Source organism: Chelonoidis abingdonii, chromosome 23 (genome assembly GCF_003597395.2).
Source record: "Chelonoidis abingdonii isolate Lonesome George chromosome 23, CheloAbing_2.0, whole genome shotgun sequence".
Taxonomy (NCBI): domain Eukaryota; kingdom Metazoa; phylum Chordata; order Testudines; family Testudinidae; genus Chelonoidis; species Chelonoidis abingdonii.
The window spans coordinates 20,678,321-20,701,431 of NC_133791.1; the positions used below are offsets into that span (position 1 = coordinate 20,678,321).

At 44.5% G+C, this 23,111-nt stretch overlaps 1 protein-coding gene across 22 annotated transcripts in view; it reads right to left on the reverse strand.

Moving 5' to 3' along the window:
- EIF4G3 (eukaryotic translation initiation factor 4 gamma 3) overlaps positions 1-23,111 on the reverse strand; it is a 499,287-nt gene that overhangs the window by 201,318 nt on the left and 274,858 nt on the right. For 21 of the 22 annotated variants that reach the window (XR_012654775.1, XM_075060289.1, XM_075060273.1 and 18 more), the window contains 2 exons: positions 13,384-13,563; positions 12,618-12,732 (listed from right to left, as the gene is read on the reverse strand). Coding sequence is in view for 21 of the 22 variants with exons in the window: in XM_075060289.1 (XP_074916390.1) it covers positions 12,618-12,732; positions 13,384-13,563 (295 nt within the window). In the remaining variant the exon portion in view is untranslated. Of the gene's footprint in view, positions 1-12,617; positions 12,733-13,383; positions 13,564-14,456; positions 14,478-23,111 lie in introns of all 22 variants that reach the window. The other variant, XM_075060294.1, reaches the window with a different exon arrangement.

Below are 23,111 nucleotides of genomic sequence, written 5' to 3' on the forward strand. Positions count from 1 at the left end.
CTATCACAACATCATGAGATCAAACTAGCTAGAGACATAAAGAGTAACAAGAAAACATTTGACAAATACACTAAAAGCAAGAGGAAGACCAAGGACAGGGTAGGCCCGTTACTCAATGAGGGGAGGAAAAACAATAAGAAAAAATGTGGATATAGCAGAGGTGCTTAATGACTTCTTTGTTTCGGTTTTCACTAAGAAAGTTGGCAGTGATTTGACATCTAACATAGTGAACACTAGTGAAAATGAGAAAAGGCTAAATTAGGGAAAGAACAAGTTTAAAAATTACTTAGACAAATTAGATGTCTTCAAGTCACCAAGGCCTGAAGAGCATCCTAGAATACTTAGGAAGCTAACTGAGGAGAAATCTGAGCCATTAGCGATTATCTTTGAAAAGTCATGGAAGATGGGAGAGATTCCAGAAGACTGGAAAAGGGTAAATGTTGTGCCAATCCTTTAAAAGGGAAATAAGGACAACCTGGGGAATTGCAGATCAGTCACTTTAACTTCTGTACCCGGAAAGATAATGGAGCAAATAATTAACCTATCAATTTGCAAACATCTAGAAGATAATAAGGTGATAAGTAACAGTCAGCATGGATTTGTCAAGAACAAATCATGTCAAACCAACCCGATAGCTTTCTTTGACAGGGTAACAAGTCTTGTGGATAAGAGGGAAGTGGTAGATGTATATCTTGACTTCAGTAAAGTTTTTGACACTATCTTGTGTGACCGTCTCATAAACAAACTAGGCAAATGCAACCTAGATGGAGCTACTATAAGGTAGGTGCAAAACTGGTTAGAAAATCATTTCCAGGGAGTAATTATCAGTGGTTCACAGTCATGCTGGAAGGACATAATGAGTGGGGTCCTGCAGGAATCAGTTCTGGGTCCAGTTCTGTTCAATATCTTCACCAATTATTTAGATAATGGTATAGAGAGTACACTCATAAAGTTTGTGGATGATACCAAACTGGGAGGGGTCGCAAGTGCTTTGGAGGATAGGATTAAAATTCAAAATGTCTCGACAAACTGGAGAAATGGTCTGTAGTATATAGGATGAAATTCAATAAGGAGAAATGCAAAGTACTTCATTTAGGAAGGAACAATCAGTTGCACACATAGAAAATGGGAAATGACTGCCTAGGAAGGAATATTGCAGAAAGGGATCTGGGGGGTCATAGTGGACCCCAAGCTAAATATCAGTCAATAGTGTAACGCTCTTGCAAAAAAAGCGAACATCATTCTGGGATGTATTAGGAGGTGTGTTGTAAGAAAGACATAAGAAGTAATTCTTCCGCTCTACTCCATGCTGATTAGGCCTCAGCTGGAGTACTGTGTCTAGAAATGGGTGCCACATTTTAGGAAGGATGTGGATAAACTGGAGAGAGTCCAGAGAAGAGCAACAAAAATGATTAACGGTCTAGAAAACATGAGCTATGAGGGAAGATTGAAAAAATTGGGTTTGTTTAGTCTGGAGAAGAGAAGACTGGGGGGAGGGGGCATGATAACATTTTTTAAGTACATGAAAGGTTGTTACAAGGATGAGGGAGAAAAATTGTTTTTCTTAACCTCTGAGGCTAGGACAAGAAGCAACGGGCTTAAATTGCAGCAAGGGAGGTTTAGATTGGACGTTAGGAAAATCTTCCTATAACTGTAAGAGTTGTTAAGGATCAGAATAAATTGCCTACGAAGGTTGTGAAATTTCCATCATTAGAGATTTTTAAGAGCAGGTTAGACAAACACCTCTCAGGAATGGTCCAGGTAATACTTAGTTCTGCAATGAGTGTGGGGGACTGCACTCAAGCTCCCTTCCAGTTCTATGATTCTATGATTAACTGTTGCTGAACAAACAAAAAAAAGTCCAGACCTTGGTTCATGATATGATAATTGAAGTGAGAACTTATTTTCAATTAGAGTTCATTTCCTTTAAAGTGAGTAAGCTTTTGTTAAAACTACACTATTTTGGGATCCTAAGCAATTTTGATAATTAGTATAAAAAACAAACTTTTCAGTCCACTTCTGAAGTTCAGAAATACTAAATGAAAATATTAAAAGTAGAGTAGTTATTAAGAGTAGTTATTAATGGCTCCCAATCCTGCTGGAAAGGTATAACAAGTGGGGATCCACAGGGGTCTGTATTTGGACCGGCTCTGTTCAATATCTTTCATCAATGATTTAGATGTGGCATAGAAAGTACGCTTTAAGTTTGCAGATGATACCAAACTGGGAGGGATTGCAACTGCTTTGTGAGACAGGTTCATAATTCAAAATGATCTAGACAAATTGGAGAAATGGTCTGAGTAAACCGGATGAAGTTCAATAAAGACAAATGCAAGTGCTCCACTTAGGAGACATCAGTTTTCACATACAGAATGGGAAGAGATGTCTAGGAAGGAGTATGGCAGAAAGAGATCTAGGGGTCATAGTGGACCACAAGCTAATATGAGTCAACAGTTGTATACTGTTGCAAAAAAAGCAAACGTGTCTGGATGCATTAACAGGTGTGTTGTAACAAGACCGAGAAGTCATTCTTCCGCTCTACTCTGGTGTGTTAGGCCTCAACTGGAGTATTGTGTCCAGTTCTGGGCATGGCATTTCAGAAAGATGTGAAAATTGGAGGGGTCCGAGAAGAGCAACAAGAATGATTAAAGGTCTGAGAACATGACCTACGAAGGAAGGCTGAAAGAACTGGGTTTATTTAGTTTGGAAGAGAGACTGAGAGGGAATGATAGCAGTTTCAGGTATCTAAAAGGTGTCATCAGGAGGAGGGAGAAACTTGTTCACCTTAGTCTAATGATAGAACGAAGCATGGAATTAAACTGCAGCAAGGAGATTTAGTTGGACATTAGGAAAAATTCCTGTCAGAGTAGTTAAACACTGGAATAAATTGCCTAGAGGATTGTTGGAATCTCCATCTCTGGAGTATTTAAGAGTGGTTAGATAATGTCTATCAGGGATGGTCAGACAGTATTGGTCCTGCCATGAGGGCGGGGACTGGACTCAATGACCTCTTGAGGTCCCTTCCAGTCTTAGAGTCTATGAATCTATGAATAAGCTAGACGTGCATAAAACATAAAAATGGCCGTACCGGGTCAGACCAAAGGTCCATCAGTCCAGTATCCTGTCTACTGACAGCGGCCAATGCCAGGTAGCCAGAGGGAATGAACCTAACAGCAATGATCAAGTGATCTCTCTCCTGCCATCCATCTCAACCCTCTGACAACAGAGGCTAGGGACACCATTCCTTACCCATCCTGGCTAATAGCCATTTATGGACTTACCACCATGATTTATACAGTTCTCTTTTAAGGCTGTTATAGTCCTAGCCTTTACAACCTCTTTCAGGTAAAGAGTTCCATAAGATGACTGTGCGCTGAGTGAAGAAGAACTTCCTTTTATTGTTTTAAACCTGTTGCCTATTAATTTCATGTGGTGCCTCTGTTCTCGTAATATGGGAATAGTAGTACATGAAAAATGTATGAATGATGATAAAGCAAATCAGCAGATTTCAGAATTTGTGCTACTACCTCTCAACAGTAAGATTACATATGGCAAATGAAAAATTAATAAATACCAAAATGTTGTAGATCTACAGATAAAAACAACTAGATAAGAGTGAAATGAATCATCAGAGTGAATTAAAAAATATTGATGAAAATTTGGTGAAGTGGTACTGAATAAAGGTTAAAAAAACAATTCATGACCCTTCAAAATTACACAAATGCACAAATAGAATAAAACAAAACAAGACAAAACACAGCACACATCAAAGTTTTTCCAACTGTAATTAAAATACGAAGTGACATTTCTTGCCTACATTAAATCTGGCCACGCACCAATCCTGCAATGGATCCATATAGATAGACCCCTGCACCTACATGAAAAGCCCCAGTGGCTTTAAAAGGATCTATATGGGCATAGGGATCCACCCACCCGCTCCATTGCAGAATATGACCTACAAAGTAAGTAACCAGCATATGTCACAGTATGGAGCACATGGAGAGGGGTAACTAGTGGTGTTCCTCAAGGGTCAGTCCTAGGACCAATCCTATTCAACTTATTCATAAATGATCTGGAGAAAGGGGTAAAAAGTGAGGTGGCAAAGTTTGCAGATTTACTAACTCTCAAGATACTTAGATCAAAGCAGACTGCGAAGAACTTCAAAGATCTCACAACTAAGTGATGGGCAACAAATGGCAAATGAAATTTAATGTGGATAAATGTAAGTAATGCACAATGGAAAAATAACCCCAACTATTACTATCAATACGATGGGGGCTAATTAGCTACAACTAATCAGGAAAAAGATCTTGGAGTCATCGTGGCTAGTCCTCTGAAGATTCATGCAGTGTGCAGCGGCAGTCAAAAACAGCAAAGGATGTCAGAAATCATTAAAAAGGGGATAGAGAATAAGACAGAGATATCTTACTGCACTTATATAAATCCATGGTACACCCACATTTCAATACATGCATACAGATGTGGTCTCCTCATCTCAAAAAAGATATATTGGCACTAGAAAAGTTCAGAAAAGGGCAACTAAAATGATTAGGGGTTGGAGAGGTCCCATATGAGGAAAGATTAAAGAGGCTAGGAACTCTTTAGCTTGGAAAAGAGAGACTAAGAGGGGATATGATAGAGGTATATAAAATCATGAGAGATGTGGAGAAAGTGGATAAGAAAGTTATGTACTTATTCCCAAAATATAAAACTAAGGTCACCAAATGAAATTAATAGGAGCAGTTTAAAACAATAAAGGAAGTCTTCTTCATGCCACCCACAGTCAATTTGTGGAACTTCTTGCCTGAGGAGGGTTGAAGGCTAGGTCTGTAACAGCCTTTAAAGAGAACTGGATAATTTCATGGTGGTGAAGTCCCTAAATGGCTATTAGCAGATGGAAGGAATGTGTGTTCTAGCCTCTGTTTGTCAGTAGGGTGGAGATGGATGGCGAGAGAGATCACTTGATCATTGCCTGTGTAGGTTCAGTCCGTCTGGCGTCCCCTGGCATTGGCCACTTCGGTAGGCAGATACTGGCTAGATGATCCTTTGATCTGACCCAGTACGGCCATTCTTATGTTCTTGTCCAGCCAATCGCTCAGACAAACAAGTTTGTTTACATTTGCAGAAGATAATGCTGCCTGCTTCTTGTTAACAATGTCACCTGAAAGTGAGAAAGTACAGTTACCTGTTCCGTAACTGGCGTTCTTCGAGATGTGTTGCTCATTTGTATTCCACTATAGGTGTGCGTGCTCGCCATGTGCACCTGTGCTGGAAGTTTTCCCTTTAGCAGTATCCGTACTGGGGGAGTCCTGCTGCGACTCGTGGAGTGGTGCCGACATATCACACTATAAAGGGGGCTGCGTGCTCCCCCCACCCTCAGTTCCTTCTTGCCAGACAACTCCAACAGAGGGGAAGGAGGGTGGGACGTGGAATACATCTGAGCAACACATCTCGAAGAACGCCAGTTACGGAACAGATAACTGTCCTTTCTTCTTTGAGTGACTGCTCATGTGTATTCCACTATAGGTGACTCCAAGCTATACCTGATGGAGGTGGGTAGGAGTTTAAATGTAAAGTTTCAAGGGTTACCGGGGTGGAGCACCACCCTACCAAACCCAGCATCATACCTCGTTTGGGAGACGATCGCACAGTGCGATGAAAAGGTGTGGACAGAGGACCACGTAGCAGCCCTACATATATCCTGAATAGGGACATGAGCCACATAGGCTGCTGACGAGGCCTGGGCTCTGGTCGAATGCGCCTTCACAATAGGAGGCCGGGGAACCCCTGCCAGGTCGTAACAGGTGCGAATGCACGAGGTGATCCAGTGGGCGATCCGCTGGGTGGACATCGGCCGTCCCCTCATACGCTTGGCTGAAGCAATAAAAAGCTGGGGGAACCTCCTAAATGACCTGGTTCTGTCCAGGTAAAAGGCCAGTGCTCTGCGCATGTCCAATATGTGCATACAGCGTTCCTCGTTGGAGGAATGGGGTTCAGGACAGAGGATTAAGAGAAAAATAACCTGATCCATGTGAAAAGATGAGACACCTTCAGTAAAAAAGTGGGATGAGGGCGGAGCTGAACCTTGTCCTTATGGAAGACTGTATACGGTTGTTCAGAAGTCAGGGCCCTGAGCTCCGAGATCTGGAGGGCTGAGGTGATGGCCACTATGAATGCCACCTTCCATGACAGATGGGACCACGAGCACGTGGCTAAAGGCTCAAAGGGAGGCCCTGTGAGGCGGGAGAGCACCAGGTTCAGGTCCTAGAGCCGGACTGGGGGTCTGGCGTAAGGGAATGTCCAATCTAACCCTTTAAGAAACCGGGTCGTCATGTGATGCGAGAACACAGACAGGCCCTGCACCAGGGGGTGGAAGGCCAAAATGGCCTCCAGGTGCACCCTGATCGAGGAGGGTGCCAGCCCTTGGGCCCTAAGGGACAAGAGGTAGTTGAGTACAAGCTGGATAGACGCAGAGGAGGAAGAGGAACCTCTATCCCTCACCCACATAGAGAACCTATACCATTTAGCCAGGTAGGTTCGATGTGTGGAGGGTTTCCTATTTTCCAGCAGGACTTTCCTCACATCCTCAGAACACCTCCCTTCCTCCTCATTTAACCATGGAGCAGCCACGCTGTCAGGTGGAGTGCAGCTAGGCTGGGATGGAGGAGACAACCTTCCTCCTGGGAGAGGAGGTCCGGGTGGAGCAGCAGCCTGCACAGAGGGGCCGCTAAGAGTTGCAGTAGGGACCCGTACCAATGCTGACGGGCCCAATCCAGGGCTATGAGAATAACCCTCGCTCCGTCTGACTTCACCTTCTGTAGGACCCTGTCTATTAAGAGGAAGGGCAGGAAGGCGTAAAACAGGGGCCCCAACCACAAGCGCAGGAACACATCTGATATCGTCCCATCCCGCTCTGGAGCAGAATCTAGGACACTGTCGATTCTGGGCGGTGGCGAACAGGTCTACCTGGGGAGCACCCCACGGTAGGAAGATCAACCTGGCTACTTCCCTGTGCAGGGACCACTCGTGCTGCTGGGAGAACACCCTGCTCAGGCGGTCTGTGAGTGTGTTGCTCTTGCCAGCCAGGTACAAAGCCCACAGAAGTACGTTGTGGGCTATACAAAACTCCCACAGGAGTTGGGCTTCCTGCCATAAGGCCTGGGAACGCGTGCCCTCCTGTTTGTTGATATAATACAAGGCAGTCGTGTTGTCTGTAAGGACTCTGGCTACCTTCCCCTGTATGTGCTGGCAAAATGCCACGCATGCCAGGCGTACAGCCCTGAGCTCCCTGACATTTATGTGCAGGGTCAGTTCCTCTGGTGACTGCATGCACTGGGTCCTGACTTCCCCCATGTGGGCTCCCCAGCCCCAGTCTGAGGCGTCCGACACTAGGTCTAGTGAGGAAGGGGGCTCTCGGAAGGGGATACGCTGGAGCATGTTGCTCAGGAGGGACCACCACTGGAGATCTGCCATCACCCTGGGCGGCACCGTGACAACCTTGTCCAGGCCATCCCTGGCCTGGGAGTACCGCGAGGCCAGCCAAAGCTGAAGGGGCCTCATCCGAACCCTGGCATGTTGCACCACATAGGTGCATGCTGCCATGTGGCCAAGAATTTGCAGGAACACCTGCGCCGTAGTTACCAGAAAGGCTGTGACTGAGGCGATGAGAGCTTTGAGCATCTCGAATCTGTTCCCTGGGAGGGAGGCCATGGCCACCCAGGAATTCAGCAGCGCCCCTATAAAGCTTATGCGCTGAACCAGGATTAACGTGGATTTCTCCTCGTTTACTAGTAGGCCTAGAGCTGTGCAGGTGTTTAGGACGAAGCTCATCTGCTGCTGCACCAGAGACCAAGACCGGCCCTTGAGCAGCCAGTCGTTGAGGTAGGGGAAGATTTGCAGCCCTTTTCTCCTGAAGTGGGCAGCCACCACCACCATACACTTTGTAAATACCCTGAGGGCAGTAGAGAGGCCAAAGCGGAGGACCGTAAACTGGAAATGGTCCTGACCCACCATGAAACAGAGGAAACGTCTGTGACCCTCGAAGATGTAGATGCGAAAGTACGCATCCTGGAGGCCCAGTGCCGTAAACCAATCCCCTTGGTCTAGGGATGGAACAACAGAGGCTTGGGACACCATGCGGAATTTGGAACGAACCAGGAACTGGTTGAGATTCCACAGGTCGAGGATGGGCTGAAGCCCGCCCTTCGCCTTTAGGATGAGGAAATACCTGGAGTAAAAACCTCTGCCCTGGTATTCCCGAGGTACCCTTTCCACCGCTCCCAGGGAGAGGAGGCGCTCCACCTTCTGGCGGAGGAGGAGAGCATGCTCTGGGACCCTGGCCAGCTGCCCAGATGGGGGACAGTTGGGAGGGGTGGAAACAAACTGCAGCTTGTACCCTTGGGAAATGGTGCTGAGGACCCATTGGTCCGATGTTATATGGGCCCATTGCAGTTGGAATGCCGATAAACCGTTAAAAAAAGGCAACTTTATTAACTGGGTGGGGGGTACACTGGCAACAGGCCCGGTGACCCTCCTCAATGAGTCAAAAATGCCACTTTCCCAGCCATCTGGCCTTCGAGGTCACAGGCCATGGGGCCAAACGGGATTGATGTTAGGACCAATGCCTTTGTTCCCTCTGCCACTTAGGCAGGGGTTCGTATCTGCCCCAAGCCAGAGGAGCAGAGGTTTGAGGCCTGGGTTTGTCCTTAGGGGGCGGGACGTAGAGGCCTAGCGTCTGAAGTGTGGTGTGGGAGTCCTTCATCCCGTGCAGACAGGTGTCTGCCTGGTTTGCAAATAGGGCCTTCCCATCAAATGGCAGGTCCTGCATTATAGATTGGGACTCGACCGACAACCCCAAGAGCAAGAGCCACGATGCCCGTCGCATGGAGACTGTGGAAGCCATCGTACGAGCGGCTGTGTCCGCTGCATCCAAAGCCGCCTGGAGAGCTGCTTTGGCCGTAGTCGCACCCTTGTCGATCAGAGCCTGAAACTCCTTTCCATCCTTGTCTCGAAGAAGGGGCTCAAACTTGAAGAGGGAACCCCAGAGATTAAACTCATACCGACTCACCAGTGTCTGGTGGTTGGCCACTCTGAGCTGGAAACTTGTGGATGAATAAACCTTTTCCCCAAAGGTATCCAGTCTACGAGAGTCCTTGTCTTTTGGTGAGGGTGCGGGATGGCCATTCCGCTCACGGTGGTGGACCGACTCTATCACCAAGGAGTTAGGAGCTGGGTGAGTGTATAGGTACTCATGACCCTTTGTGGGGATGAAGTACTTCCTCTCGGCCTTTTTGGAAATGGGCCCAAGTGAGGCCAGGGTCTGCCAGAGGCCAGTGGTGATGCTGGCTACTCCCTGATGGAATGGGAGCACCACACACCCCAATACTGAGGAGGTAAGGACATTAAAAAGGTTAACGGCGAGCTCCTACATCTCCTTGGCCCGGAGCTGAAGATTTGCTGCCACCGTCCTAAGCAGCTCCTGGTGCACCTTGAAGTCCTCTTAGGAAGAGGGAGATGGCACCGCAACTGAATCACCCTGCGCCGAAGACATGGATGGTGCGGTTGCCTTCAGCAACCAACGGCATCGTGGGCTTGACTTCCGGGTCTGGTGCCGGAGTCGGTGCTGGGGGTTCGGCACCCACCATCTGATCCCGGTGCCGGGAAGGCAATGCAGGGCGACCCTGAGAGGTTCCCGCCACGGAGCGAGGTCTTGACTGTGCAGGAGCCTGAGAGACGCATCGGGCACCGGCAGGGCTGGTTACTCACGCAGTGCGGTCCACGGAAAGCCAGCTGCGCGCCGACGCCAAAGTCCTGGAAGAATGCACGGTGCCGTAGGAACGACTGGAGCGGTCTCTATCATGACGGCTCGTGCCCCGAGACTTCGACCTAGAGGATGTCGAGAGGTAAATGTCCAAAGAGGTGTCTCAGGACTCCCTGCGGTGCCTGTCACCATGGCGCCTCGGTGTTGGGGACTCTCTGGACGCACTCCAAGCATAGCCTCTGAGATGGCAGGAGCTTGAGTACGAGCATCGGTGCTGACGGCGGCGAGACCTGTTTCTCTCGGACTGGCTGGAGGAGGAATGGCACCGTCTCTTGTCACCTCCTCGACAGTGTCCGAGACCGGAGGAGTGGGATCCGCTCACTGCAGAGCCAGGATGCGGAGTCGACGTGCATTATGGGGCTATACTCGGCACCTCGATCCGGGAAGGTACGTCGACCTCCAACATCTCTGGGGAGGGCTGATGGGCGCCCAAGGGCGGCTTCCCATAGGACCAGGGGCCCGACTGAGGCGGCGCACCCAGCACCGGAAGCATCGGGATATCACGCGCGGCCTGAGCAGCCCCTGGCGTCGAAGGCATGCATACTTCGGGTGAGGCTCGTGCGGACGTGACTGGAAAATTCCGCTAAGTGTGAGTCTAAGGTCTATGTCCCGATGGGGATAATGGGCTGTCCAACTTGGGTCTGGCCTCACCCCTCTCCTTCTCTCGGTGCCACTGAATCTTCCCTTGTTTAGCAGGGGAGTGGTGCCGGCTCATCAACAGTGCCTCGCTGCGCACCGAGGACATGGTACCAGGCGCGGAATCAGGATGGTGCACCAGAGTCGCTTCACTGCACGCTGAAGACGAGGTGCTGGGCGTGGGGTTGGCTCGACTAGCCGGTGCCAGGGCCAACGCCGACACCATGAGGGGAGCTCGGAGTCGGATCTCACACTCCTTCTTTGTATGCAGCTTGAAGGAGTGGCAAATTTTACACTTCTCACTAATGTAAGCCTCACCCAGACAGCGAAGACAGTGACTGTGTGGATCATTTCTGGGCATTTAGTTGCGGAAGGAGTCGCACTACTTGAAGTCTGGGCCATGGTGCATGCCCCGAGCCAGGCATTCACGAGAGAAAGTTCAGCAAAGAAATTTTCAGGGAAACTGGATACCACTAAGGCTATAACGCTGCAGCCAAGCCTGGAGCAAGTTCCGACTACCTTCACTGGCGGCAAGAAGGAATTGAGGATGGGGAGAGCGCACAGTCCCCTTTATAGCGTGATATGTAGGCGCCACTCCAGGGGTCGCAGCGAGGCTCCCCCACTATGGATATTGCTAAGGGAAAAACTTCCGGCACCGGTGCACGTGGCAAGCATGCACACCTATAGTGGAATACACATGAGCAATCACTCGAAGAAGAACAGGCGTTTGCATGGCACTGTTGTAGCCGGCATTGCAAGATGTTTACATGCCAGATGCGCTAAAGATTGATATGTCGCTTGATGCTTCAAGCACCATTCCAGAGGACGTGCATCCATGCTGATGACAGGTTCTCTTCGATAATGATCCAAAGCAATGTGGACCGACACATATTCATTTTCATCATTTGAGTCAGATACTACCAGTAGAAGGTTGATTTTCTTTTCTGGTGGTTTGGGTTCTGTAGTTTCTGCATCAGAGTGTTGCTCTTTTAAGACTTCTGAAAGCATGCTCCATACCTCTTCCTTCTCAGATTTTGGAAGTCACTTCAGATTCTTAAATCTTAGGTTGAATGCTGTAGCTATCTTTAAAAATTTCACATGGGTATCTTCTTTGCATTTTGTCAAATTTGCAGTGAAACTGTTCTTAAAAAGAACAACATGTGCTCGGTCATCATCCAGTACTGCTATAACATGAAATATATTGGTAGAATGCGGGTAAAACAGAGCAGGAGACAAATAATTCTTCCCCAAAGAGTTCAGTCACAAAATTAATTAATGCATTATTTTTTAACGAGCATCATCAGCATGGAAGCATGTCCTCTGGAATGATGGCTTAAGCATGAAGAGGATTACAAATCTTTAGTGCATCTGGTACGTAAATATCGTGCAATGCCTGTTCTCACTTTGAGGTGACATTATAAATAAGAAGTGGGCAGCATTATCTCCCGTAAATGTAAACAAACTGGTCTCTCTTAGTGATTGGCTGAACAAGAATTAGGACTGAGGGAGGGGACTTGTAGGCTCTAAAGTTTTTACATGGTTTTGCTTCTGAGTGCAGTTATGTAACAAAAAAAGACTGCACTTTTGTGATAAAGAGATTGCACTACAGTGCTGGTCTGAGGTAAATTGAAAAATACTATTTCTTTTATCATTTTTACAGTGCAAATATTTGAAATAAAAAATAAAGTGAGCATTTAAATTTCAATTAGTATTCTATTGTTTAACAGTGTGATTAATCGCAATTAATTTTTTTAATCGCAATCAATTTTTTTGAGTTAATTGTATGAGTTAACTGCAATTAATCAACAACCTTAATAATGAATAAATAATAGTAATAATAGACAGTGAATAACAAACAGCCAATACTCTTGTTCACACACGAATACTCCTTTTTGCACATGATTAAGAATATTTGTATGAACAACAGTCACTCTGCTAACATTCATGCAAACGAAAAACTGTGTGCATGTATGATCACAGAGTGATCAATCAGAAGCACAACAAGCTCAAATTTAGCAGCTGTTTCGAATTCAAATGAATTATTGTGGCTTTACAATATTAAACCAGCTGTAGAAAAAAACCCCCAGAAACATCCCCACACCCCAAATATCCAGCAATACCTTCCCTCCCCAAACCATGCACAATCTTCCACCCTGCTTACCATAGGCATTGGGGAATTCTCCAGGAGCCGGGCCTGGATAAAATGGGCCTGGCCCTGGTGGCTGAACAGGATACTGCGGTGGAGGCCCAACATAAGGAGGGCCACTATGACGATACTGGGAGAGAAAAATTACAAGGTATTTACAAATAATTGTCATATGCTATGGCATTACATACAGCAGCTGTAATTAACCTGGTTTTAAAAAATTCCTAAAAATGAGACTATGAAGCCCTTTTAAAGACAGATTCAGAATGCAGCCTGTCCCCTCCCCCACCCTGAAAAAAAAAGACGACATAATGAAATGCATGCTGTGTCATTTGAGGTAAAAATATGCAGGAAATCAGTGCTGAGGCAGACCACAGTCAACTTGATTTCATTCCCCTTATTTCTGTAATGCAGGACTGAAAGAAAGCCCAATGTTTAATAGTAATAGCATAGCTCTTAAATCAATTAAGAGTTGTTACAGTACTAGGTGTTTTTGAGGAATTTAGTTTTCCATCATCTCCTTCAGAGGAAGAGAATAAATTCTAGAATAATAATTTATCTCAAAAATAAAAAGGATACAATTTATGATTATCCCCTCTCCACCCTCTGCCTTAACAGATAAATGTATACATTTAAAGAAGAAAAAGGACAGGGCTTATGCTGCTAACTGTATCAGCCTTTTCCTCCACCTTTCCTGCAGTCCCAAAAGATCAGCTTCTTTTAATCCAGGAGAAATAACTGTACCTCTTCCAAGTTCACACGTGCTTAGGCAATATGTTACCTGTGGTATACAGTACTGGGGGCCCTGGGGCATTGGGTACGGCATTGGCAGATGGTTAACCATCATGATGTGTTGGTTGGTCTGATACACTGCAGTTGGTGTTTGCGCACCAGGACGGATAGAAGGGCTGCTGTTCTGGATGGCAGCTCTAGAAGGCTGTATTTGAGGCCGCTGAAAAAACTAGAAGAGGGAAGCAAAAAATGAAAACAAAAAAAGTCAAAAGTTATTTTTCCTTAAAAAGAAAATTAATTTGCAATATCAAACAATAGTCGAGAAAACCATATTGTAACTTAAAAAAAAACAACCAAACACACTTTCACAGGGTTGCCACCTATTCAAAAAATTGCAGGACAGTTTCCATTAGTTTTTTAACAATGGCTATTTACACACAATCCTCAGTTTTACAAGGCACAAAGTGAGAAAGACAGACTAAAAGCAAACAGTTAAGTTTTAAACTATAAAGGTATAACTATTAATGTGTGTCTAGTGAATTATACGCACCAGCTTTCAGATTAAAAGTCAGAGGAAAGGATTCTATGCAAAATGTACTTTATAGGGTGGAGTGGATTGAAAAAAATTCCAACTTTATAAGTGATTTGATAAGGCAGTAAAAGATCAAGGAAACTGCACTGAAAAAATTCCAGAAAAGCTAAAATTCAGATTTTTATGGGGGTTGTAGGTCCCCCCCATACTTAGCCTCTTTACTGAAAGTTTGAAGGGCCTACATGTCCTTTTTCAAAAAAGGTGGCAACCCCTTTCTAAGTTGCACCAAACTTTTCCAGCACACTTGCATAAAGTAACCCACCACACAAGTGTAGCCCACACAGAAGCCCCAGGGAACAAAGCAACCTGGTGATATGTAGCTCAGATCTTAACTCTCTTTAAGAGAAGCATCAGCATCCGGGATGTGGAAGCATTCAAGGCACTAGAAGCCCTCACTCCTATTACAGTCTTAATAATCTTGAAACTAAACAGGTAAGATATGCATCATACATTAATACATTCACTAATTTAATAATGAAATATGTGATAAAGAAACACTTATGCCATGCAGAACCAGTAGTTAAAATTACCTGGATTGGTCTGAATCCTCCCTTCAATAACGAAGCAAGAAAGCAACAGGAAACAGAAAGAAAGCCAATGGAACAACTTACAGATCAATATGAAGGGATAGGCTATAACATTAGCCCTAATGTAATAGTTTCAATAATCTTTCTATCCTGTTTTCTATATAACAGAGCAGGAAAGATACTAAGTTAGTATCAAGAAATCTTTTCCTGTCAGAATCCCAACCATGTTTCAAGCAGAAGTTTTCTAGAAAGTTTTACACTGAAGAATACAAGTTAAAAAAATTAAAATGTGCAGCAAACAGAATACTGGAGAAAGACTTAATGTGCAGCTTGTTCTTAACTTCAAACATTTTTCTCTTCCTCTCTGCTGCTCCACTGCTGATTGATCTGGTGCATTAAAGCAAGCAGTCAGCCCATGGCAAGCTATACAATGAGTACAGGGAAGAAGAGAGGCAGATAATTATTGGGGAATGGAAGTCTGGGGTAAGCAAGGCTGGCCTGGCACTGGGAAAGGATGGGCCAATATATATGCTTCACTCTTAAGTCCACTGGAGAAGAGAGCAAGGCAGAAGGATCCTATGATGCACTTGTACTTGGAAACTGTGGTAGTGATAACAAAATAGTCACTTTGGTCATTCTTGAAGATTTTGAGACACTGTGATAGTTCCGTATTAAATGATTTCTCTCCATAAATGTCAACATTTAATCCATTTCTCTAAAGGCCAGATAAAATGAATATGAAGATGAAAGCAAAAATGTTATTACTAAGCTGTTAACCTGGATGAAGAATTGTATCATCAGTCATACCCTACAATGTGTTTTGAATCAGAAGAAAGCTCAATTGTTTGGGCAAAAAACAAAAACTCCCAAACTTCTGGGTTAGTGGAAACTAGGTGATTGTCTAGCCCTGGAGGACCAAGTGATCACTATCTGACATAGGAGATGTGGTAAGTTCATGCTGATCGTGGCTAAGATTTGTATGATTTCCAGTATCCAGAGACACCAGAAAGAGTGTGTGAAAACAATTTAGAGATTTGATATTCTTATTGACACAGCATAACAGATATAGGCTTGAAAATGATCTTGCCAGGACTGCAATTATAAATCTCATTTTTCTTCCATCTTTGTGTTTTCCCCTTTTAACCTATGCAATCTCTTGAGCTAGCAAAGATGAGCAAGAACAGGCTTGTATGGGGTTCAAGGATGAAGGTTGTTTCTCTGTAGTTCTTCCTCTGGTATCAGTCTTTGACAGCCTCTTGGCTGGCTTGCTGAGATGTAGTTACTTCTAGCTCACCAGTGATCCACAATGGAGCTCCTCATACAGAATCAGTGTCCCTCTGTTTCTATATGTATTCAAGGTGGAAATAGATTGCATGGAGACTCAACTTTGGTCTGGTCTTTCATTATGTCAACTAGCCAGAGTTTCTCCACTGTCCAAACTAGTGTGACAGCTTCCTAGGTCAATATCTACAGTCAATATCATGTGCTCACAGCTGCCATAGAAAAAAAAATCAATATTATTTTTAAATTCAAAAAATAAAGACTGTGGTCCTTCAACATTGGAACTGAAGTATGTGAAACCTGCCTCTCTCTCCAACAAAGTCACTCCATTCTCAGGAGGAAACAAATTGGCTATCAAATATGCAATATAGGCCACCAAATTAGTGAAAAAATGTATGGAAATGGAAATTACTGATTTGGGTATGGCTTTTTACCATCAATCAGTGTGTCTAAAAGACCATCTGAAGCTTTCTGTAAAGTCACAGGGAAGCAATTCTAAAATAATTCTGCTTCTTGAGAAACAAACTGGCTCCTCTTTCTGTTGTCACCAGTGGAATGAAAGTGCACTTAGAACCAAAACAGTGCCTTCCAAAACACATGGCATGCTTAGCAAGCTTGAGGACTTATATTAAACTAGCAAAGAGTCCTGTGGCACCTTATAGACTAACAGACGTATTGGAGCATGAGCTTTCATGGGTGAATACCCACTTCGTCGGATGCATCGTCGGTATTCACCCACGGAAGCTCATGCTCCAATACGTCTGTTAGTCTATAAGGTGCCACAGGACTCTTTGCTGCTTTTACAGATCCAGACTAACACAACTACTCCTCTGATACTTATATTAAACTGTTACACAGCTATCTATCCTTGCAGTTCTGGGTACAAAGTGAACCCATAGTGAGGAGATCGCTGGGCTTTAAGAAATAATACTGCATGTCATAGTAAAAGTTGCTGAGAGCCAGTTATGATTCTTGGGAGAGGGAGAGCAAAGGCACATGATTTCATTACTTCTAAAAAGACAGACACTGGGAAATCAACAATTTACACTTCTGTCAACTAATGTGAGAGTAGAATACCACCCATTATTTAGATAATAGGTTGTCAACTCAGTGGTGAAGAAGAAAAAACTTTTTTCTTTTTTTTTTTTGGAGCAGCGGGTCATGCAAATCTGAGTGAGGATTTGCAAACATGAAGGCTGGGTCGCAATGCCATACTAACATGTGGGTCAGTGTTAGCAGACCTCCCAAAGAAAGTGTCTCTAAAAGGGGTTTTGCACAAGAGCAGGGAGAATATCCTTCTCGTTATTGTAAAACAGGGTAGGGGAGAATCAAATTAAAAAAAAAAAAGTCAATCCAAAGGGAGAAGTCTCTAGCAGAATTTACTTCTTCATTATTTTTAGATACAGAAAACCCTTCCAAATGAAAAAAACTTAGGCCTTATTTCTAGAAAAAAGCAGAAATCCATCAAAGCATGAGAGTACATCTAATCTGTATATAGGTTCAGGCATTCAAAATAAGCCCTAGCTGGCAAAACATTTTATACTCTATCCTCTCCCCTTCCCCTCCAAAGGTAAGCTGACAATATCTAAACCTACTCCTGGAGGGTGGTATTTTACAACTCTGTTTTTCTAACAATTTAATGTCACGAGTTTATATGCAAACACACATGGCTGAAGCAATGCTAACAATGCCTTCCTTGACAAGGGCAAGGAAATTCAGAATTAAGGTTGAAACTGTCCACGGTTCATTCCCATGTATGCCAAGTGTTACCCTAAATGCTGGTCCTGACTCTGTAATGCACGTGCTCCAAGGTAAGGAGTTCCATGATGTGGTTATTGTTAGAAATCCTCAACACCAGCAACCTATTCTGGACAACCTCTCCCACAAACCCCTCCCTCTCTTTAAGACTAGGGGTTTGTCTTCACATATAGCATTGCAGCAGCACAGCTGCACCACTGTAGCACTTTATGAAGATGCTACTGTACCCAAGGAAGAGCTTCTCCAGTCAGTGTAGTTAATCCACTTCTCCAAGAGGCAGTAGCTAAATTGACAAGAGAAACTCTCCCATTGACATAGCGCTGTCTACACCGGGGTTAGGTTTGTATAACTACATCACTCAGGGGTGTGGATTTTTCACACCCCTGATCGATGTAGTTATACCGATATAAGTTTGTAGTGAAAACCTGGCCTAAGTACTGCAAGACCTAACAAAGCTCTAACCACTGTAAACTAAGTGCCACAATGTATCTTATACAAAATTAGAAAACTGCTATGTCTAGGGGCCGGTCTACACTGGGGAGAGGGGTGGGGTCGATGTAAGATACGCAACTTCAGCTATGAGAATAGCGTAGCTGAAGTCGACATATCTTATTTCGACTTACCTCCTGTCCTCACAGCGTGGGATTTACGGCAGTGGCTCCCCCGTCGACTCCGCTTCTGCCTCTCGCCCTGGTGGAGTTCCGGAGTCGACAGGGAGCATGGCAAGATGCGATAAGTTGATCCCCAATAGATCAATCACAACCTGCCGATCTGGCGGGTAGTGTGGATGTACCCTAACATGACAAACATTTGTTTCGAACCAACTGTTTTCACTCTACAACCTCACTTTCATTAAAAAGTGAAAATGAACCTTTAATCACTGCCTCATTGTTAGTTTGGTATTAATTTTCTTCTTTCAATTTAAAACGCTTTTTCTTCAAGCAAATGAAAACAAACACACATAACAGCTCCATACACAGGGCACCTGTAAATGAAGAATTCTGGTTTCTTCTGCAAAAATCTGTATTTTGCATCAGAAGTTAAAGATGGAATGAGACCTTTTAGGTGTGTGGCAGGATGGACTAGGTTCGGAGGTCCCCTGCTGGAGGTCTCATGGTCCTGCCCCACCCTGCCCCAGAATAAAGCAGAGTGAAGTCCTCCAGACAGCCTAGAGTGGCTGCAGAGGAGAGGCCAATCAGAGGGGCAGATGGAGTGAAGCCTGGGTGAATGGCTGGCTGAAAGAGTAGCAATACCGTGGACAGCTCACTGCAGACAGGACTGAAACCCAGGCTGCTGAAGACGGGGAGCCTGGCTGGCAGGAAGAGCAGCAGGACCAACGGAAGGTCAGTGCGGGCAGGCTGAAGCCCAGGGGGAGTGAGCAAAGAACCTGGCCAGGCCAGCAAGGGTAATGAGATGGGTCCCGCTGGTTTGATTGAAGACTGAGCCTAGGGAGGCCTGCTGAAACACCACCAGCTGCTGATACTGAGATGGGCCACGGCTTGGGGTTGAAGAAGGCAGAGTCGCTGGGAAGATGCCTAAGAGCTATGGCCCCATAACAAGGCCGTGATAAGAACTTGGGACTATATACCCCAGAAGGGGGGACAGTGAATATGTCTTGGCCGCAGGGCTGAGTCGCTGAAGACCCACTGAGAGAACCATCAGCCCAGTGATGTGCACAAGAGGTGGGTGCCATCCCTATCATAAGCCTCTTCTCAAATCTGGACCTTAGCGTCCAAAAATCTGGGTGCCTAGCATGAACCCCTCTAAGCTCAATTTACCAGCTTAGATCTGATCTCGCTGCCACCATCCAAAATTTCCAGGGTTTTGGCCCCCTCTGGTCTCCCCAAAACCTTCCCTGGAGGGACCCCAAGACTCAGAAACCCTGAGCCTACAACAAAGGGAAATAAACCACTTCCCTTCCCTCTCTCTCTCTCACCCAGACTTTCCTCTCTGGGCTAACCTGGGAGTATTGATGCAATCTCTTTACATCACAATACCAAGAAGCATATCTCCTCTATTCCACAAAGAGACAAACCCCAAATACAAGGAAACAGAAGAGATTCTATCTCTCCTCCCCCTTAGCTTCTTCCCGCCCTGGGACACTAGGAGAGTTAAACACAGAGCGTAGTGTTTCCCCTCCCCCCTGTCTTTCCTTTCTCCTTAACCAGAGAAAAACTCAAACAGGTTTTAAAAAGAAAGCTTTATATAAAAAAGAAAGAAAAAAGACATAAACATATTCTCTGTAACAAGATGACAATACAGGGCTATTGCTTATAAGAAAAATATGAATAAACAGTCTGAGTCAAAAAGATATCCAATTTGAAACATTCCAGCAAGTTACACACATGTAAATACACCCAAAACAACATAAAAGCCTATATTGTTTTTCTACCTGTACTTACAAGTTGGACACAGAAGATTAGAAGAAGAAAGAAGCTTCTCATAGCTGAGAGACAAACAAAAGACTCAGAGTTCAAAAATTCCCTCCCTGACTTTGAAAAATCCAGTTTCCTGATTGGTCCTCTGGTCAGGTGTTTGGATCCCTTTGTTAACCCTTTACAGGTAAAAGAAACATTAACCCTTAGCTATCGGTTTATGACAATCCCGATATAAGAACTAAAACTAAAAGCAGGCGCACACTCAACCAACCAAAGGGCAGCACTGGCCCATGAGAAGCAGGTGCTGTCTCATTGAAAAGACTAATTGCAGGTATATCGGCCAGAGCAAAGAGGGCACTCATGTGAGATGGGTACTGACACTGTTACAAGGTCTCATCTACATTATGCTCTTTGGCACATTGGCCTAGCTGAACACCCCCTTGTCTATGTGTTGGCATATTGCAGTGCACAAGATAAACTCCATGCATTCAAAATTGTCAAGAACTCTGAAAGGAGAGGGGAAGAGCTTGCTTTGCCAAATGCAAAAGACATGCTTCTAAATGGAACCATCATTTTCATTGAAAAGCTTGTGAAGCACACCTCATATGACTGAAAAATAAAGGAAGTTCTCTAGCAGGAGTACTGCAAACAAGCTACATTTATTTTAAACTTAATAAACATTAGCCATTTATCTACATATTTTCAGGTCAATTAAAGGCTAGCAATTGTTACAGATCCATTAGTAGACATGGCCCTGCAAAAGGCTGAAAAAAGTAACAATGAAAACACAAGAACAAAGCAACGAATTGTCAAGATTACAACCAAATCAGACTGGTACATTAAGGTTGTTTTCTTGTTTTAATTATGCATCTCCATAGCCTTAGACAACTCCTTTGTTATTAATTTTAAGGTAGAAGAGAAAGAGAAGAATTGACTGGCAGGATAACTTTTCCCTGACCCTTAAGAGAGGGAGGGGGAGTATCTGCACAGGAAAGATGGAAACATTTTCGAAGAATGCTGTTTTTTTAGTGGATGAGAGACGCGCACCTACCACCAGGTACAGGTCAGAGTGTTGAGTCTGATCTTTAATCTGGCTTGGGTCTTGGCTGAGATAATTGCACCTTCATCATCTCACCGAGATCAGCTGGGGAACCTGAGTTAAAACTCTCTCTGAAATTAAAGATCTGGGTGCCAGAGACAGTGATTTTGCAGGAGAGGGTCCTTGGCTCTGGAATTTACTTTCCTAACTGGCCTGCAAAAGCCTGAGTGCTGACCTAAAGGGCATGATGTAAGGCTCATTTCTTTTTCCAAACTTTTGCCTGCAGGTGATGGTATGTAGTTTATGAGTGGGTGAAAAGTCTTCCAGTATTAGCAGCGCTCATCAAATTCTGTATTTTATTTTTTATCTTTCATTATAAAAGAATCCATCACACAGTCTCTGGCTAAATTAAAAGAAATAATAAAAACATATAAACAGGTTCTACTACACCTTGGTACTAGTTTAAGCACTAGCACCATGGTTGTCCCAGCCATGTTCCTTCACAGCCTCTCTGTCCTTTCAAATATCCACTAATGGAAAAAGAGCTAACAACTGCTCCCATAGTGGAACCAGCAGCATGCGTTTTGGTTCCCAATCTCCATGAAACCTTGCTCCATGTATGTGGAGATCACACTCCAATACTATCTCTGTCTTCAAGGATGGGGTAGGAGAAGGGAACATTCCCGCATGGCTCTGTACAGAGAGGTGGGGAGTGAAGAACACCTCCCTCCACTTCCTGCTCCCCTTCCTGGCTCCACGTATAGAGCTAGGAAAGGACATTCCCCACACTCATACACATCCTCCATCTCAGGAAATACATTTGCTGAAAAGAGAGAGAGAAGCAATTGCTTAGCTTTTCAACAAAACCATGGCAGCTATTTTCATTTGACTTTGATTGTTGTTTACTTGAAAAACATTAAAACTGGGCTTCCAGAGGTTATGAAATCACAAGAGCTTCAATTTTGTTTTTTACAGCATCAATAGGCTTCAAATAATTATAACTGACATGCTCATAATATATTTTAAATAAATTCTTTATAAAGTTGCCAGTCACTTCAAGAACATAAGTCATGCTCATCAGAGCATATTAACGATACAATAATGACAGGAAATAGCACTAAAGAATACTCTGTATTATATGAGTTCATTCAAAGTGATATGGAATCAATGCACAAGAGATATGACTCTACCATAATATAATGTGCATATTACACAGAAAATTTAAATTTAGGATAAAAACCTGCTCTTCCTAATACTGTGTTAGAAGACAAGAATTCTTTTTTCCAAATGTCAATTATAGCAAAAGTTGGTACCCAATATAGTAAATTTCAGTACACCTCTACCCCAATATAACACGAATCCGGATATAACATGGTATAGCAGTGCTCCGGGGGTGGGAGTGGCAGGACTGTGCACTCCAGTGGATCAAAGCAAGTTCGATATAACGTGGTTTCACCTATAACACGGTAAGATCTTTTGGCTCCTAAGGACAGCGTTATATCAGGGTAAATGTGTATTTGGTAAATGTTTTGCATAAAAAAAATTCTCATTCTGGGTTCTCAAAGTAACAACTGCATAACATTTTAATTAACCCAAGAGAGTAAAGACTGTGTAAAGTAGTGATTTGTAACTTTTTTCAGTTCACATGAGAATAATAATTTAAGTTAGCCTGAGAATTCCTAATATGAGAGCACAACATTCTGACTGTCAGTTTTCAGGTTTAGGGTCAGATTCCCTCTCTTATCACCCTTTGGCACTAGCAAAATATAAACCAGCGATTCTCAAACAGGGGTCCAGGGCCCTCTGGGGGGGCCTTTCAGGAGGCCACCAAAATAAACCAAAGAGGGGCCGGTGTTAGTCTTGCTGGGGCCCAGGGCAGAAAGCTGGATCCCAGGCCCCACCACCCAGGGCTGAAGCCAAAGCCCAAGCAACTTAGCTTCACGGGGCCCCCTGTGGCATGGGGCACTGGGCAGTTGTCCTTCTTCCTAACCTCTAACGCCAGCCCTGGCTTTTAATCTACTGAATATGCAGAAAAACAGTTCTTATGGCACATGTGGGCCATGGAATTTTTACAGCATGTTGTGGGGGAGGAGGGCTCAGAAAGAAAAAGGTTGAGAACTCCGAATATAAACTACTCCAGGGACTACACAGGCTTAGAATCAGTCTCAGAATTAGCCTGCCTATGCACCAATCCCCTTCTTC